A 19314-nucleotide genomic window follows, 5' to 3' on the forward strand; every position below is an offset into this window, starting at 1 on the left:
GACTGAGTATTGCAAAAACAACAACAACAACATTCTCGTTCGGGAAATGTTTCTGTCAAGCTCTGCTGTGCTGCAGACAGTTGACTATGGATTGACCTATTCAGTAATATCAAATCAGTAAGGTGTATGTTGGAGAAACTATGAAGATTGGGAAGTGACACAGATGTAGTGGAAAACTGCAGCGTTGAGGGCGTTTCGTGAGACGCAGCACGAGAGATTAGTGGATTAAGAGTATTGCTCCCAAAGGGCAAGGTTTCGCGTTTCTGCATACAACACAAATATCAGCACAAGGATTCTGTCCTTAACAATGGCTACGACATTCTTTTCTTCCAGGAGCGCTAATCCAGAATGGCATGCAGTAGACTTGGTGAGAAGCTCAAGAGAGGTATACACCGTCAGGACGGCATCTGGCATGGCGGTCGTGAGTCGCACCTGAATAGTTCAGTCTGTTAGCGGCACCATACATGAAATGCTCTAAGACCGCGTACCAGGCTAAGTTTCATGGCAGTATGCACTAACTAAGATAAGTTACACTTTTATTCAGTTTTAATAAAAGAAGTAATGACTTTTTTCTTGAAATAATGATGGCGTTCACATTATTCCTGAATGACTTCTGAGGTACACAATAATCTGTACTTTCAACCTCGTTGTCCGAAGTCTTAGTTTCTTACCTTCTTTCCTCCTGTTATTCCTTGTCCTTTTTCTGTTTCTCTTTCTTCTGGTCTTCTTTGTAAGTTTTGCTATTTTTCCATGTTTTATAAAATAAATATTACACTTTAAGTTACAATTGCAGTGTAAACAGGTTACAAAGCCTCACATATTTTCCTTAATTGGCACATAAAATACCAAGCTGGGCATTGTAAGTCGTAAGGTGTAATTAGATGTAAGAGAATGTGTGAATATCTTTATTTTTCAGCCCTAAGAAGGGAATAAGTAAAGAAATGGAATCCCAAAATTCAACGATAAAAGCTGTGTGCATTTGTCCATGACCTTCTGTAGTCTCATATATATTATGCTAGTAGTTACTCACCAATGTACCCATAAAAGATTTCAATAGTGTAAACTCCTTCCTGAAATTGTTGGTAACTTCTTTAATTTATCTATTTACAGGGAAAATTTTTACTTTTTCCACCATTTTGTGAGTGAATGAGAAACAGTCAATGAGTTCTTGTCGTAACTCTGCTACTCTTGCAGAAATCGTATCACAACACAAATGTTAATTCTGAATCGCCTTTTTAGTGTCTGAAGAGATGCAAATTACATGTCACTCTGTATTGGATTACCGACATAAAGCGCTTAGGATGGAATGGAGCTATAGAAACATCTGAAGAGTGTGCTTTTCGTTCTATTTTCTGTAATTTCACCATTAGCACAATTTATCATGAGAATGTGTACAGGTAAAAATATTATGAGCTTATAAAGTTTGTGAACGTGAGTAAACTTCGGCCACATGAAGAAAATACAGTACTACAATGGTGATAACCGCTACAAATTATCAGGCCTACTCTTAAAATATTGTGGCTTTTTTAATTTTCGTGTACAACTCTTGGTGTAAGACTGGCGATGTGGTGACTGAGGATCCGTATATCTTATCCCAGAAAAGCATCCGGTCCTTCATTAGGTCCTTCTTCACTTTCAGGCCGTCGTTGGTGATGTCCAAGTAGCTGCAGTCCTCGCTGCTGAAGGGAGGCCACGTCACGGCGAAGAGCGGATCGTGATGGTCGGGTGTGGGATTCCTGCAGAAGAATTACACAATCAGTTTGGGACTTAAGCGTTTGTCATTAGCATCCTCCAGTCTCGATGAATTTCCGGGTTACAAAGACAGTTTACATCATCAGACGTTTTGATCCACCGTAGGTTGCTAAATTATTTATTCAACACGACCTTTACTACATCATGTAATATAGTATATTACAGGTCAATTTCGGACAGTGGGCAATGTACAGCGTACTTGTCTCGGTAAGGCGTGAATTGTATTTAAAAATTTCGAGTGGCATCAGGCCGAAACTGGCTATAACTTAACGTTTTGCATGATGCACTAAAGTTCAACTTCTGTAAGGAATTTGACACCCTAAGGTGATATTTATAACTGTTTTATCATTTACAAATTACGTCGAGTCTCTGTACCTAACAATGAAGCAACGAAATAACAACATAGCCGGTACAGAAACGTTTTTATCGAGGTTTTGAAAAGAAAATATTTCTTCGTAGCAACTGTGAGATTATAATCAGCATAGCTATCCATTAAACGAACGTGATGCAATTCTTTGCTAAGAAACCTCAATAATAAGTGCTGTCTTTCGTAAGGATGTGACCATTTAACAATAATGATGTTTCCGCCATTTTATTGTGCAAACTTTTTAATTTCATATAACTATCATGATTTCGGCCTTGAGCCATTAAAAAACTTAACTAAACTCTGTCCAAACAGGCCTTGGAAGGCCCAACCGTACCGGGAGGCCACTGTGTCATCCTCAGCTCACACTGGATCCGGATATGGAGGGGCACGTGGTCAGCATACCGCTATCCCGACCGTATGTCAGTTTACGAGACCGGAGCCGCTACTTCTCAGTCATGTAGCCTCTCACTTCGCGCCACAAGGGCTGAGTGCACTACCCGCTTGCCAACAGCGCCCGGCAGATAGGATGGTCACCCATCTAAGTGCTAGCCAGACAGCGCTTAACTTGGGTGATCTACGGGAAACCGGTTTCACCGCTGCGGCCAGGCCGTTGGCTCCCTTGAGCCAATATCAAGTACGATAGCGTTGGGTATAGTTCTTCAAGAAGTGAAGTCATCGTCTAGTTCTACTGAACTGCGTGCTCAGCTTGTAGATAAGTGCAAAATTACGCGGAGACACCCCGTTAAATAGAACTGACTTCACTTATCACAGAATTATAGCCAGCATTGCTGTACCTGATAATGGTTCAATGCCGAAATCTTGATATTAATATAAAACAAAAACGTTTGTACAGTCAAATGGCGAAAATATCATTCAAACGTTACTACATTACTGTGGCTCAAAAATATGAAATGATTATTTGAGAATAAATTTTTGAATCTGTGAGTTGACGATTTAAATAAAGGCATTGTATGAAATTAATGCCTCTGACTGGGGAAAAGTAATGTCAGACTGGATCTCCACTCCTGTTATCCAGGCTTTATATGATTCACTTTAAACAAATGGACTTTAAGACAATGCTCCAGACCTGAAAGAATTTAATTGCCAGTGATACTCTAGGTCATTACTTCGTAACAGACAATCGTATGTTCTTCATTAAGCATTAGGACCGCCAGAAGGAACAGATGTGATGTAGTGCCATAGAACATGCCAGCCAGTGGATATACATCAAACGAATTAAATCCACTAGTATCAATGAGGTGTAAATCAATTACGAGTAAGTGCAATGACTTTCATTTCAGTGGTTGTAATTAAATTAACGCACATCCCTAAAGCAGAATAATGTGACATTCACCTTGTTATCCGTTCCTCTGGCTGTACTGTTGTTAGAACATGTGTTTCGGAAGTAGTAGTAATAGGCGGAATTGAGAGCGACAGTGAAAGTTTGAGTCATGTCTGGAGACGTGCTCAGACCGTATAATGGTTAAAGGCGAAGCCACACGAAAGACAGAAAATCTAAGTTGGTGTCATAGGCTGGCCCCAACTTTCATTACATTGTCGATTCAGCATTTCCGACCAGTTTTCTCTGATATTTCTTTTACTTCATCTGCGTCATTTACACGCTTCATTGAGTGTAGCGCAACTGACTTTGCATGAAAGATACAACAAAAATGAAAGAAAATTTACACTAGCAGGGAAATAACGACCACTTGCTCAAGAATAGGAATGGGACAGTGATATTAAAGAAGGAAAACGCGGAATGGAAGTTTGTGCTGTCCACATTGCCACATTCCGCAAGAGGAGAACGTACGGAAACACACACAGAAGAAGAATTCTGCAGATGAATCATTCTTTTTGGAGTCATAAATTGATTCGGAATGGCATACAAAGTCACTTAATAATACCGTTATTCATAGAAATAGATAGTATTTAAATTATTACTACTGATACGAAATAATTGAAAAGATTTGAAGTATTGCATTACCACAATACATTAAAAATTTAGCTTACAGGCAAGCTTAAAAAAAGAAGAACCATATTTTAGAACATTTGTCGCAAGGGAGGAATCTGAAACGCACACATTTGTTTCCTTGCCTCACTGTACACGGCCCTCATGTCGCGTCGTGAGAGACGTCATTGGGTTCATAGCATTATCTGTGTTCATCCTTCTTCCGTTGAGCAATCAGTTGCTGAGACACCTCGTTTAGTGCGCAAGTAGCTCTCAGCACTTAAGCTCCAGTTTTGTTGCTACATTTCAACTGTTTATATTGTTTACAGGAATGTGAGATAGAGCTCTTTTGCTCGGAAGTGGATAGTAGCTTATTACTTACTGCAACACAGTAAGATATTTGTAAATAATTACACATAAGGCTTGACATTTCTGTTGACACAAAAAAGATGCACAAAGAGTTGTATGAAGCGATTAATGAAGTGGCATCTACTGATCTTCGCGCCATTTGTTCGCGCAAGCGTTTACGACCTTGTGGTCTATATATCCGCGTACTTACCCTGTTTTAGCGAAGTTTGTCCACAATCGGGTCAGTCTTGCGATGGTCTTCGCCTCGACAGAATCTGATGGTATCTCGTCTTCCTTACCGGCCTCAGAAGTGAACAGGTACGGTATTTCATCTGCGTGGGCAACGCCTGCGTCAGACAGTGAACATGTTACCTCGATAAATTAGTGAATAGTACCAATAAGTAAAATTTTCCATTTCAGTGTTACAAAATAGCCATTCCTGATTAAATGGAGACTGTAACTGAACACAAGCATATTGCGTGCAACTGATCACTGTACAAAGCTGCCCCGATTTTAAAATTGCATCTCGTTGTGTCTCCAATGTTACAGAACATAATTGTCGGATACCTACCGTAGAAATTTTTTGTTTGGTATGCTCAAATTACAAATTTCGAAACAGTTTGTTGGATTATGGTTTATTTATCATAAAATAGTCAATGTCGACTTTCAGCTTCTATGAGTAAATAATCTTATTTAAATTGGTTTGGCAACCGTAAGGTACAGTATGTACTTACAAGGGAGTGTTGAAAAGTACTGTCCTAACTGCATTGTAAAGTTGCAAAGTGACTGCACCTGTCACTATAGATACACCGTTTTGCGTCCATGCATCCACGCTTCAGTACCTAACCTTCCACCCAACGGAAAGTAAACATTAATGGCTTGCTTGAGCTATATATACTTGGAGGTACTACCCAATCTAGAAACAGGCTACTCATAACAGTTGTAACTATTTTTCTGCTTATGAAGTAACTACTGACTTAATGTTGTTCAGTACGCTGTCCTCAGTCATCAACAGACCTCTGCTTGTACCCATAACACGCAGTGTGGGCCATTCCGTTAGGTAAGACAGTCGATGTCTACGAATCCCTAAATAAAAAAAAGGAGCTATCGTGTTTGAATGTGCCTCTGACCACAGCGTCAACCAGATTGCCTGATTCGTTGATATATAAACGCATACTATCCAACGAATTATAGAAATTAGTTTTCATTTACTGCTGTGCCACACAGCGTGAACTATGATACTGAAAAATATCCTAACTGACAAGGACTGTGGAAGACTGCAACGCCTTTTCTATGACAGTCATTTTAAAATCGGATAGGAATTGGAGCTGTTGATGAACATAGGTCAGTTCAAGCAACTTCTGAATGAACATAGCAACTGAATGGAGGAGTGTAATGTGGTCCGACGATTAGCGATTTAGCCTGTTATCAATCGATACATAAGCCAAGTACACCAGTGGCCTAATGTGTCGCTTAACACGAAGTGTGTGCAAACTGTACTTCAAGCCGGAGGTGACTGCGGTTCTAAGGGTTTATTTTCCGTTCCATGATTTGGATCCACGCAAATGGTTCAAATGGCTCTAATCACTATGGGACTTAACATCTGAGGTCTTCAGTCGCCTAGACTAAGAACTACTTTAACCTAACTAACTTAAGGACATCACACACATCCATGCCCGAGGCAGGACTAGAACCTGCGACCGTAGCAGCAGCGTGGTTCCGGACTGAAGCTTCTAGAACCACTCGGCCACCACGGCCGGTGTATCCATTCATTCAGGCTGTCTTTAACATAAATCGAGACGTACATTGATCAGCCAGAACATTATGACCTCCGACATACTACTGATATTAACCCGTCCAGGCGATAGCAGCATTACCTGAAGAGGAATGACTGCTAGTCAGACACACACGGTGCTTGTGGCATCAGTGAGCATGCTGCCCGTGTGTAGATAGGGGAAGGCGTGCAATCTATCTGACTTCGACCGTGGCAAATTGTGATGGCCTGGTGGCTCGTAACGAGCATTTGTGAAGCTGCACGACGTATCGGGTGTTCGGTAAGTGCTGCGGTGAGTGCCTTAAACACGTGGCGAAACCAGGGTGAAACCGCGTCCTGACGTATTGAGATTCAATGGCTACTCCTGGCTACAGATGTCGAACGTTGAAGGCTGGTCAGGAGGGTAAAAGAATATCGGCAGCGAACTGTGGCGGAACTATTACCAGGCTTTAATGCTGGGCAAAACTCCTAACGATGGCCCTCTGCAGCAAAAAATGATGTGTATGTACCATTGCTAATACCACGGTATCGGCAACTGAGCCTGAAATGTCTACATGACTATCAACATTGCACCTTGGCACTGTGGCAGACCGTTGCATGGTCTGATGAATTCCGATACCTTCTTCATCACGCCGACGGGAGGGCGCGAATTCGTCGTCTTCTACGGGAGCTGCTTGAAAACTGTACTACGGGACGGAGACAGGCTGGCAGCTTCTCCGTTACGCCCTTCAGAATCCTCAGTTAGATATCCGTGGGGCCAGTGGAGCTCGTGCAAGATACCATGACGGCCCAGGAGTATCTTATACTGGTTGCAGACAACGTACGCTCCTTCATTAAGATCATGTTTCCCTACAGCAGCCGGACTTTTCAATAGGATAATGTGCCATGTTACAGGGCCAGGAGTGTGACGGAGCTCCGTTGATGTGCTGGCCCCGCAGCTCGCCAGTTTTGAACCCGATAGAACACTAAACGTCTCTGAACGCTCCCCGGAATTTACGGGAATTAGGTGACTTGTGAGTGCAGATTTGGTTCCAGCTCCCTCCAGCGATCTACTAAGGTCTCATTGCTTCCATAATATGTCCTATCGCCACCATAATCCCTGGTAAAGTTGGACTCAGTGGCTTCCGAGATTATTTGTTTTGAATTTTTATGCGTATCTCCTACAACTATAACGTTAGTAACATGTCAACAAAGCAAGCCTATCGCAGCGGCAGCTTGCAGTATACGTACAAATTCCATCTAAGCACTACTTCTGCAAACTAATCGTAAAGAAAATCATTAAATAGTATATGTTACGCAGAGTTATTGTAATAATTATTTTCAGCGTAGTTATTTCATTAACCGCGAGGGATTAGCGGTGCGCTCTGGGGTTGGACTGTGGGGCTGGTCCCGGCGGAGGTTCGACTCCTCCCTCGGGCATGGGTGTGTGTGTTTGTCCTTAGGATAATTTAGGTTAAGTAGTGTGTAAACTTAGGGACTGATGACCTTAGCAGTTAAGTCGCATAAGATTTTACACACGTTTGTACATTTTGAGTAATTTCTTTAATAAATCAATCATTACCGATCACTTTCTCCAAATGCGTTTTCCTTTCCTAATATTTGTACAGCTCTAAGGAGTTCACAACGACGGACGAGATATTAGCAGCTGGGCGGGCGATTCCAGATATGGATGAAAGAACTGATACCTAATTTTGACTTCAGTTATGTAACTGATATCGATGAAACCGGCTGCCAGTAGCTACCGATGCACATTAGATATCTTGCAGAACAAGGAGCGAAAACCGTCCCTGCGTAGAAAAAGGATTTAAACAAATTTAGCTATTCGCTCATAGCAGAGCTTAAAGTAACTGCATCAGGAAGGACACTGCCTGACGTTCTTCCACTAATGCAAGAACCATCCAAAAAATTTGTCTCATTGTTCAAACAGAGTTTGCGAGTTGACTCATAAATTTAAAGAATGTAACTGTCACCTTCACGAAATCAGGGAACTTCACGAAAGTGCTGTACGAAGATTTTTTGAAGTCTATCATTCTTCTGTACGTGAGAAAACAAAAATTTCCTCACAGTGGTGATTCGTGGAAGGACAGATAGAGTACATCTTTGCACACGACAGAAAATCATACGCTCCCACTGTAAAAATTATCCTATCCAAATGTGTTCCACATGGTCAAATCTGCGAATTTTGTAGGCAATTTTAAATTTTCACGACAAGCATTCAAAATTGCCAAAGACTAATAGAAAAATAGCTCCGGGCGAGGAATCCATAAAAAATACATACTTTAATTCTGCATCAATTTTGTGCATCCGACTTCACAGGAGTGATCAAATAGGCGTGGTTCGTGTCGAATTTGATCTAAGATAGAACAATCGTTTTCGAATTCAGGCGAACTATCTTACCGATATCGCTTCTGAAAAACCGGTGTGTCGGCAGGGCAGTAGCTCTCATTAACTGTGCGTGACGTTCTACGAATTTGTGAATCGGTTGTTTCAGCGAAAAACACCAATGGTAATTATGTTCTAGCAGAGCAAGCTATGCAAGAGATGACCAGCAAGACGATTCTTGAATCTGTTCTGTAACAAATGGAAACAATATTAGAATAAAGTTTGCTATTACGACTAATTTGTTATGGAAATGACTTGTTTTGAATAATTAGGATGACGTATACCATTTAGTTATATTACATACGATGAAACTGAATAAGGGTTCACAGGCAGGATATGAATCAGTGCCGCCGGAATGGTAGCCGTCAATCTTAGCCTCTGCGCTACGGTCGACTGGTCGAAACACGACTGTCGTTACAGGTACAGGAGACACAAACATAAGGCTCATGAAAGTCCAAGATTAGCAATTCTGGTGGTTCCCTTGTCAGCCACCGTATGGCATCTTTGCAAGACACACATACATGAGGCTCATGAAAGCTCATGACAGGCGTTTCTGGTGGGTCCCTTGTCAGCCACCGTATGGCATCTCGACTCGCACGCTACACCGCCCAAAAGTAAATACCTCAGGAATTTAGTACATCTACGGGATTTAATAATAAATGAGTGGCTTTATTTGGATATGGCATTCTCGAAGAAACTGTATGTCTCTGAAAAATGAGGCCTGAGGCGCCTTACCACGGGTCGCACGGATCCCTCCGTCAGAGGTTCCAGTCCTCCCTCAGCTACGCGTGTGTGTGTTGTCTTTTAGTTAGATTAAGTAGTGTGTAAGCCTAGGGAACGATGACCTCAGCAGTTTGGACATAAAGGAACTTACCACCACCACTGATAAAGCTAGAGCCAGTGTTAGACGGCACCAGTGCTATATCTTACGCATCAAATTTTTGTTCTATGCTTTTAATTATTTGAGTAACGTCCATCATAAATGGCACGAAGTATATTATGACAACATTGCGTTCAGCTCTGACTGACCCCCATGTCGCGGTTACCTGAAGAGCGGTCATGTCAGGATGGGTGTAAAAAGTTTTCTACATCTACGTATATACTGCGCCATTCGGTGCGTGTCTACGTAGGCTACTGAAATAACTTTTCTCCATTCCTTTAGCAGAAGCCACGGGGGATGGAAGATGGCCGTCTTTGTGAACCTGACTTTCTCTAGTTTTAGCTCTGGGGTCACTGCGAGAGATGACAGCATGGCACTTCGTAAAACGGACACGCAAGAACATGTCGCGTCCTCTCTTTGAAAAATTATAGCTTCAATATCAAAAGTAATCGTTCAGTCCAATTTATTAATTTCAAACTGCCAGAGCAGCTAGTCACCCCACAAAACCGTCCTCCACTTATACTATCGTCATATGAAGAGCGATATTGATAGCACATCTATATGAGCAAACGGTAAAGTTACGGTAAGGGCGGCAGTTCTGCGACGGAATCCGCAGACGTTTAAAAGGGCGAAACGCCCAACTGGGATTATGCCTTTCTTGAAGTGAGTGACCAGCTGCGGTAAAGCAATGGACCTTAACTAGGGTCTCTCTGGAATGTACGTGTGCGCTCCTTTGTATTGGTTCATTCATATCTAGAGCATCCTTTCCCCACACCTATATGGTAAAGTAAAAACAATGAATATGGTTCTCGTAGTCGACCGACGTATTCTTTCCTAAACTCCTTACTAAACTTCTGATATTTGTGTTTCAATAACATATTTAAGTTAGTAGTGTGTTCTGTAACGATGCTAGCGAGAAGTAGCCTTTCCTTGCAAGATACGGCCACTATAAGTGAAAATGTAGGAGTCGACGCTCTCCTACAAGCTGGAAAAGAAATCTGCATAGTCCGTGCAAGAGATAAATTATTCAACCATATTAGTTGTTTATCAATTAATTTCACTTACATGAGAGTATCATCAGTCACCAGACGCATAAATCGAATCCTCCTCCTTCTACATTCCCTGCTCTACTGCAGTGGTTTGATTCGTTATGGTACGCTGGATCTCGGAATTTTGTGAGTAAGGCCTCTGCTTTCAGGGCCTGATCCTATGCTTATCATATGAACAGGAAACTCACATTTACCCGCGTGCCACAGAAGTTACACTAGAGTATAGAATAAATCTGTCTTCGCAAGGAACACATGATTTACTTACTAACCAAACTGCGAGCTTACACCTCTCAGCAGTGACATACAAGGTGAACAACAACATGCAACCTGTTAATAAAATCAACCATGAATTAATATTTATACTTGAGTTTGAATGGGGTACGCGACTTGAATATAGTCCTGTGTAAGTGATGGATCGTCACAAACGTCAAAAGTGGGTGGCTTGACACGTCTCCGTGCAAAATTAAGAGAGTTTTTGACCCCAGTTTGATGTAGAACCCACAGGCAAAGCAATAGTCCATCGTAGTGTGGGGAGTGTGTTTAGTAGCCCTGTTGCATTTTCTGAGTGTTCTGCCAATAAATCGGTGTTTTGGTTTACACAACCCACAGTATTGTCTATGAGAGAGTTCCTGTTGAAGTTATTCGTAATTATATTTCCTGAATATTTAGTTGAATTTAAAGCCTTTAGATTTGTATGACTTATCGTGTAACAACGAGTAGTTGTCCATGGTAATCAATCTGGCGCCGCATCGAGGAAGTCACGTAGCACGTGAAAAGCAGGATAGCTGCGCGAGGCATAAAATAGGGGTGTGTCATGCGGCAGGCACGATATGTTCGTCCTCAAATTCAATGATATCTTGCGTCTTGCTTACTCTGCGCTCTACTGATGCGGCAACGGCGCTTAGAAGGACGGCCGGTGCTGCAGTCACGTGACAGAAGGGACTGCTCCATTCACCACGGCGAAAGAAGTGTTCACTCTGTTTCTCCGAAAATACTGCTAGTTCAACTGCTCACGAGCGTACATCTTTCAGAAGTTTCAAAAATTTTTGTGATGCTGCTGTTGTACCTAATAACGATTACTCTTGAGTTACAAATTCTTAATGTCTTGGAAATAAAATGGCATTTAGACTTATTCTGTATGTTAGTTAAGATCATTGCAAGTTTTAGGAGTGACACAGTACTTACCTGTGACGTTTTCCGCAACTACCATTTTTCTGGCTCGGTTGAGTGTTGTTAGGACATCGAAGTGGTAGAAGTATACGGGCTGAGCGGCAGGTACAGACGAGTGAATTCTGGCTGCTGTCCATGCTGGGTATCCAAACATCAGATCTCCTCGAAGCTGTAGAAAAGGAAATTTGTCGTGTAGGTGTGTCTTACTGTCGTATTCCATCAATTTTCTAGAAATAAATAAACTTTGCAATATTTGAAAGAAAGAAGTTAGGTTAGAGTATACTGTACCGTCGGCATCAAGGGTATTATAGAAGGGTGGACTAGCTTTGAGAAAGACTGTTTGGAATACAGTCTGCAACTTGTGAAACGGACAGTCTTGGTATTCAATAGGAGAGATCAAAGTAAACCAGTAGAAACGTAAGCTGAAAGGACAAATTGTTGTTGTTGTTGTTGTGGTCTTCAGTCCTGAGACTGGTTTGATGCAGCTCTCCATGCTAATCTAGCCTGTGCAAGCTTCTTCATCTCCCAGTACTTACTGCAACCTACATCCTTCTGAATCAGCTTAGTGTATTCATCTATTGGTCTCCCTCTGCGATTTTTCCCTCCACACAGCCCTCCAATGCTAAATTTGTGATCCCTTGATGCCTCAAAACATGTCCTATCAACCGGTCCCTTCTTTTTGTCAAGTTGTACCACAAATTCCTCTTCTCCCCAATTATATTCAATACCTCCTCATTAGTTATGTGATCTACCCATCTAATCTTCAGCATTCTTCTGTAGCACCACATTTCGAAAGCTTCTATTCTCTTCTTGTCCAAACTAGTTATCGTCCATGTTTCACTTCCATCAAGGCTACACTCCATACAAATACTTTCAGAAACGACTTCCTAACACTTAAAACTATGTTAACAAATTTCTCTTCTTCAGAAACGATTTCCTTGCCATTGCCAGTCTACAGACAAATTGTTAGTGAGCATATTTACCGGTTTGGAACGGTGTAGATGGTGCGGAGAACGTACCAGGTGGCCATGTGACAGCTTACGAACATCATGTTATTGATGTGGTGTGTAAGTGCTGTTTATTTCTATGGGATGGACGCGTGACAGAAACGAGCTATCGTGTTTGGACGTGCCCATGGTAACACTGCACAAAGTTATACTTTGTTGGTTCATCAGCATGGACTGTCTAACGTGTCTACCACTGGCAGCTAAACAGGGCTGGCGTGACGACAGCTGGCGTATTGAGGTTCGTAACGGATACGGTTTAGTGACGATTACCAATTCTGCTCACTGATAATATCTTTAAGACTGACAGCAGCTGATGCTGCCAGTGATTGTAGGTCCAACTGAAACATTTTCTAACGAACATTATGAAAAGAACTCCATACAGTGTATATGAATAGGGCGTCTCACAAAAGGCTTACAGAGGCACACGAAGCAGTGCGTCGTCAGTGGACCAAACAAAACAGGAATTGATCAGGCTCTGACTGGTTTGACTTTGTGTGGTAGGACGAGTCTCTTCAGTGGATTCAGAGCGTCAAGTGCACTGACTGCTGCAAGAGGTTTTTCGCACGTCGATTCTAGAGGATAGTGCGAACACGAACCTCGATGTTTACTGAAACATCCTCGGTGAACAAATGTTGTTGCCTCCTCTACATCCTCATGATCAATGTGCAGTGGAGATTCTCGTCTTCTAAGATGACATCAGGCCGTGTTCACAGGGCTGCAAGGAAACGTTCCTGGTATTACAAAAAAACCTAGGCGCCCTATCGCACTTTGTTTGTGTAGGACGGCGAGATTTTGCTACCTGACATGAATCATTTTGATACTTGCTATTTAATTTTCTTAGTATGGGATAGCATTTTAGATGGGCTTGCCGAAATATTAATCATTTATTAGTTGATACTTGGTAGCATAAGATCTTTGAGATATCATCTTACAAGCACCACCACCAGTGCTTTTTAGCACTGAGGAATGCACGAGGAATGGCTGTCGCCAAGGTATACTCCCGGCACGAGACATAGCAACGCATCTGGTTGGCTGCATTGTAGATAGAGGGGGGGGGGGGGGGGGAGGCACACGTTGTTTTAGAAAATACTAACGAACTGAGTATGAGCTAAAGACGGCTGACTGACAGCTTCGTGACTCACAGAGAGGGAGGTATTCGGTTTGTAATTGGCGTAGTGATTGTCCGCAAGTAGATTTCAAATGGCTGAAATGCCTCTAAGCACTATGGGACTTAACATCTGAGGTCATCAGTCTCCTAGACTTAGAACTGCTTAAACCTAACTAACCATAGGACATCACACACATCCATGCCCGAGGCAGGATTCGAACCTGCGACCGTAGCCATCACGCGGTTCTGGACTGAAGCGCCTAGAAGCGCTCGTCCACAGCGTCCGGCTAAGGAGAGTTCACGCTAACGAGGTGATGTTTGCTGTAAAGTGGGCACTGATTCGGCGAAAAGACTCTGGCAGGTGTCGATAGGACACACCCGCTATACAGCGTTTTGAGAAACTGCTGGCAGGGCGTTAGTGTACTGACTCACGTTTTGATAAGAAAGTGCTAGTTTCACCACTAGGAACGTCATCATTCGTCGCTCCGTGAAAAGAGAAACGAACCTTTGCTTCTTTGTGAAGACAGCCATTACGAAGTGCTTCACTGCGACCGCACACTTGAATCGTATCTCTGCTCCTGGCTTATGTGAAAGCGTAATTCTTCACTCGTGTCTGGCATTCTACATAACCTGGGAGCCTATTGGCGCATCATCTGTGCAGTCAGAATCTTTAGCTACGCAACGTACTTCTTCTGAAAAACCGCGGGAAACACCGAGCAAATCGACTCTGCTGAATTGCTCTTCCCACTACTGAAATCGGTATACGCACCATCGCTCGACAGATAGGGAATATTTAACTGTATATGTGTTAAGTTCCACTTCATTGACCGCAGGGCTCTCTATTGTCAGTCGGGATGGAGGATTTCGTAACTTCAGTTCTAGCGACTATTGTGTTTTTGTCCTGAAAACTGGACCAAGACCTCGACTGAAGGCTTCGATGCCTTGCCCATCCCACATTGAGATTAACCCATAGAAGCTAAAGATCTATGTCTATACTCGTTCAATCTGCATAATTTTCTTTGAGAGTTGTTTTTATAATAAATATCAACACCAAGTGGTTCTGCTTTCCATGGTATTTCACTCTCCAACTACCGATCCTGATTAAGTTAGGATGGAGTATTGTCACAACTTCGGGAACGAATCCTCATGTTGTTTTCGGTTGTAGGTTATCAGTGGCACGGCTAATTTAATTGAGTTTTTAGGCGAGACCACTCCTTTGGGAACACGACATTGTCAGCCATCAACCACACCATTGGGGGTAGCAATGGAACGGGACATAAAATATGCCTGGCACTATTTGAAAGGTGGGGCGAAGCGTAGCAAGCAGCATCTCCAGAATTTAGGTTGTTGTCTGGGATCTAATCATCAACGAGTCGATTCAGCTTTCAATAGCAGACCTGAAGAAACTTGTGAATTTTCTTCCTCGCCGAATCAAGGCCGCTATCAAGGGGTGATAATGCACAGTATTAGAGTGGAGTCTCCTAGGGGTGACAATTGTGTTACCTCCTATGCTTCGTAAAGGGGCAGTTGTGTGTAAACTGATAGGGACAGTATAATTTTAATTTGATGTGTTTACTCGAAAATGGAAGGAGGAAGAATTGATGCACAGATCTACTGCCTGCGAGACTAGCGTCTCAAATACTGCGCTGCGTCACTCGATGTGTTCGAGTTGGCTTTTTTCTTTGCGTGAAGAGATGCATAAGTGGTGACTTCACTATATGAGAGTTGTCGAATAACACCGCAACAGCAGAAACCAACTACTGTTTTTGCCACACTACTTTTAGACCCACTTTTAATCATACAGCCAAAGACTAGAGACTTTTGGGGTAAGCGTGTTAAAGGAGTAAAACAGCACATCACAATTACATCATCGTAGTGTTTATGCGAAGTTACCCCTATTTCCTGAACTGGTCAGTGGAAAGCAGCCGAAGATATGGTCAAATGACCTGAAAGTGGTATGAATTATGACAATAATAGACAACACACTCATATTTAGAATGCCATCTTCGCGCAATGCACCTACACTTTGTCAGAGAGAAATGTGCAGTCTGCCTTCTGGCCTTGGACTAAATATGTTTTGATTATTTATGAGCAATTTTTTACTGTTGCCTTTCTAATACACAGTCTTCAAAACGTATCAGAGATCTCCGTGAAATCCAATGTGCAGTAGAAGCGATATATTTCTATCTGGCCGCCAGTTTCACATCTTCCTCGATTTCCCTCTGTCACTTGTAGGCGGTTCCATTGTACATGGCCACGACAGCTAGCCTTCTACAGCCTTCTGTAATTGAGCAAGTGCCCCAAATTCAAAAGACTTTCAAGTCCATGGCATGTATAACTGAAGCGAACCGTTCTACTTTGCCTGTTGAGTTCATATGTGACAGCTTGTGGTTGTGGGATCAACAGTTACAGTAAGTACCAGGTCGTCAATAGCTTTTGAGCTGAGTTGAGAAACGTATCTAATCTGGTGTTGTGAAGACGATATCTACCATGTAGCTGCTATTGTGATTATATCTACATTCTATCATTTATCAACAGCAGTGACTGTGAAACATCACATAGGTTCAACAACATACTTTCGTTTTAAATCAAATGTACATTGGTAGCAAAAGAAATTATTCCTGTTTACAGACGTTATTTATTTCTACTGCGTTTAAAATACTGTATGAATGACTCTGGAACAAAATGAACGCAAACTTCATTTGTTTCAACCGTTGTAGAGGTCATTTCTTATCGAAGAATGTCGAGGAGTATGTGAAAAGTATAAGTATCTCGTAGCTACTATAATGTCTTTACCAATAAGAGACAAAAATGAAGTTACAGGCCACGTATTGGAAGATTCTGAATGACCTTAATAGCATCAAGTCATAAGTTCAGATATACCAGATTAATAGCTGCCAAGAACCGAAGACTCCCCGGAAAAGAATTCAAAAGATTATGCGCCAAATATGCTCGAGATAGTACGAGTAGTTCTAAATTATACTTTCATCATTCACCATAAAGAGGAAACTTGGTTGTGCCACGGGTATCATATATATACTGGGCTTTCTATTTGTATTGAGTCACTTACTCGATGAAAATTGTATAATGTCGAATACATTTTATGTGAAAACGCTACTCACAAGAATAATTACAGAAACTGAAAAAAAGAAAATAACAAAAAAATCTGCTTAAATGGGTCCACACACATGTTCAGCTACCTTGCTCCTTGTAGTTGCCATGTGAACTGACCGCTAAATATACAATTGCAGATAAGGTGGCCACAAAGGTAAGTGAAAGAAGAAAAAAATACGTCACCTAAGTGCGCAATACAAAGTAATGCACATTTCTTTATATATTTGGTCTGAACTACGATGTTTCTACGGATTCCAATTTTCTTGTGCATTTTTATAACTTCGATTTTTAAGGACGCTATGCCTCACTAAGTAAGAAGATCAGTGTATATGAAAGTGTCGGTTTTCGCTTGCACGAAACGGAGAGCGGTAACTCTGTATAAATACTTACGTCTCCGTAGAGCTCGATAGTAGATCCGTCTAGCCGCTTGTCACCGAAATACAAGCGCCTGATTTCTCTAGCTGTTGTCACACGGTCGTCTTTCTTCACAGGCAGGTTGCAGGGGAGAGCTTTGTGGAAGTTTGTGTTGATTTCACGCATCGCAGATTCGTTGTTGCTGATTGCTGCGGACAAAAATGGACATTAAAATTATTTCCTTTGTCGAAAACACAGAATAAGCTTCATATTTCTGTACTATATATAAAATTCATTTTGATGCGACAACTCCTTTCCTTGAGAAAAAGTTGACGTTGCCAGCTTCTGTTGGTAATACTAATTGTAAGCGCTGTGCCCTCTCTAGGAATGTGTAACAATGAGAAGGTATTGGAGCAAAATTACGGCTCAGGCGGGAAGATGCTACACTATTTGTGTCTAATATATACTGTTAGATTAACGTGACCACCTTTAGAAGCCTGAAAAAACCATCTTTTGCAGCCCAGACCACCGACAGACTCATAGGAAGAGAGTGAATGGAGTTCTGGAAGATACCGATAGGAATTTGTAGCCATACCGTCCTCAGCACCGTGGGCAGCTTCGGTAGGTTTCTCGGTTGAGGATCCACCGCAAGAAAAGCCCAGTAGAGGTGGTCCCGTAGGTTCTCGATTGGATTTATACCCACAGAGTTTGGTGTCCAGAGGAATAGGATAAACTCATCCTGGTGCATGCTATGTGACGCCGGTACGCGGCTTGCTGGCAGATGCCGTCGTGCCAAGGATGAATAAGCTACATTTAGTGGTGGACATGGTCCACAAGGATAGGTATATACTTGTGTTGGTCCATTGTGCCTTCCAGAATAAAGAGATCATCCACGGAATGGCACCATAACATTCCTCAGACCATTGTTGCAGGGTATTTTCTATCAGACTTTGCACGCCATAACGCCAAAGGCCTTGTTTCCAATGGAGCACAAAACATGATTCACCTGAAACCCGCATCTCTCGTCACTCAGCGGAAGTCCAGTTGTGGTATTTGCGTGCCAATTCCTGTCTTCGTCTGCGATTAACCGCAGTTAGTAAGGGTGCATGAACCACGTACCTGCTACAGAGGCCCATACACAGTAACGTTCGCCGAACGTCGTTGAGCAGGTGCTGCTAATATTCCCTTGGTTCATCTATGGATACTTCACGTTGACATCGAACGTGGGCAATGGTTACATAAATGTGAATTAATCGTGTCCTACAGTCTTGTGAAACAAGGAGTCCATAACAGAAATTCGTTCTCCGAGCATGAGAAGCAAATCTGATTTATTTTCGTCTGAATTTACGCCTTCAAAAATGTGACACTTAGTTTGGAGGAGATAGACGAGATAAAGGGGAATGAACTCAGTGATAAAATGAAAGTGGCGTTAATGGTATCTCAAGTAAAACAAATTTCAAGAGATACGTAACGATATGGGTGCAACGTAACAAACGTGTGAATGTGCACTGTTATATAGTTTACCTCTTGCACATTTACTGCATTCACTTTTGAAGAAATGGATTGTGTCTGTTTCCTATAATAGTATTATCGATGTTAAAATGTAAACAGAATCACACATTAATTATCTATAGCTGTCGTTACTTAATTTTTTTCACAGCATGTGAAGTACATGTGCAGAAATTTCAGCCACAAGAAACTTGTGAAAATTCACTCAATTCAATTATAGCTAACGCTGTGGATCTCACTGCCGCGATAGCCTTGTGCTGTATTTCACGAATGAACTTCTCGAAAAACCGCAAAATCTAAAAGGGGTTATGCTACCCATACAAGTGTAACCAGGAAGAATTACGTTTGGATGAAAAGCGGAGCACCTCTGTTTGAATCTGAAATTAACTACAGCAGCAGGTCACCACAAGTTCATCAAGTATTTCTGTGTCGATGGGAAACTTGAATTTGATGTCAACAACAACAGCAGCAAAAACTTACCACAATTCAAAATCCGTGTGGTGTAACAAGACCATAAGTACAGTATTTATGTTTTTGATTTTAACCACCGAA

At 42.0% G+C, this 19314-nt stretch overlaps 1 protein-coding gene across 1 annotated transcript in view; it reads right to left on the reverse strand.

The window, feature by feature from the left end:
* Window positions 1–1332: 1332 nt before the first annotated feature.
* Window positions 1333–19314, reverse strand: part of LOC126336235 (juvenile hormone esterase-like) — an 80667-nt gene continuing 62685 nt past the window's right edge. The window contains exons 7-10 of the mRNA XM_049999725.1: window positions 17290–17462; window positions 11686–11839; window positions 4627–4762; window positions 1333–1736 (exon numbers count right to left, since the gene is read on the reverse strand). Coding sequence (XP_049855682.1) covers window positions 1508–1736; window positions 4627–4762; window positions 11686–11839; window positions 17290–17462 — 692 coding nt within the window. The 3' untranslated portion in view covers window positions 1333–1507. The remainder of the gene's footprint in view (window positions 1737–4626; window positions 4763–11685; window positions 11840–17289; window positions 17463–19314) is intronic.

Source organism: Schistocerca gregaria, chromosome 2, assembly GCF_023897955.1.
Source record: "Schistocerca gregaria isolate iqSchGreg1 chromosome 2, iqSchGreg1.2, whole genome shotgun sequence".
Taxonomy (NCBI): domain Eukaryota; kingdom Metazoa; phylum Arthropoda; class Insecta; order Orthoptera; family Acrididae; genus Schistocerca; species Schistocerca gregaria.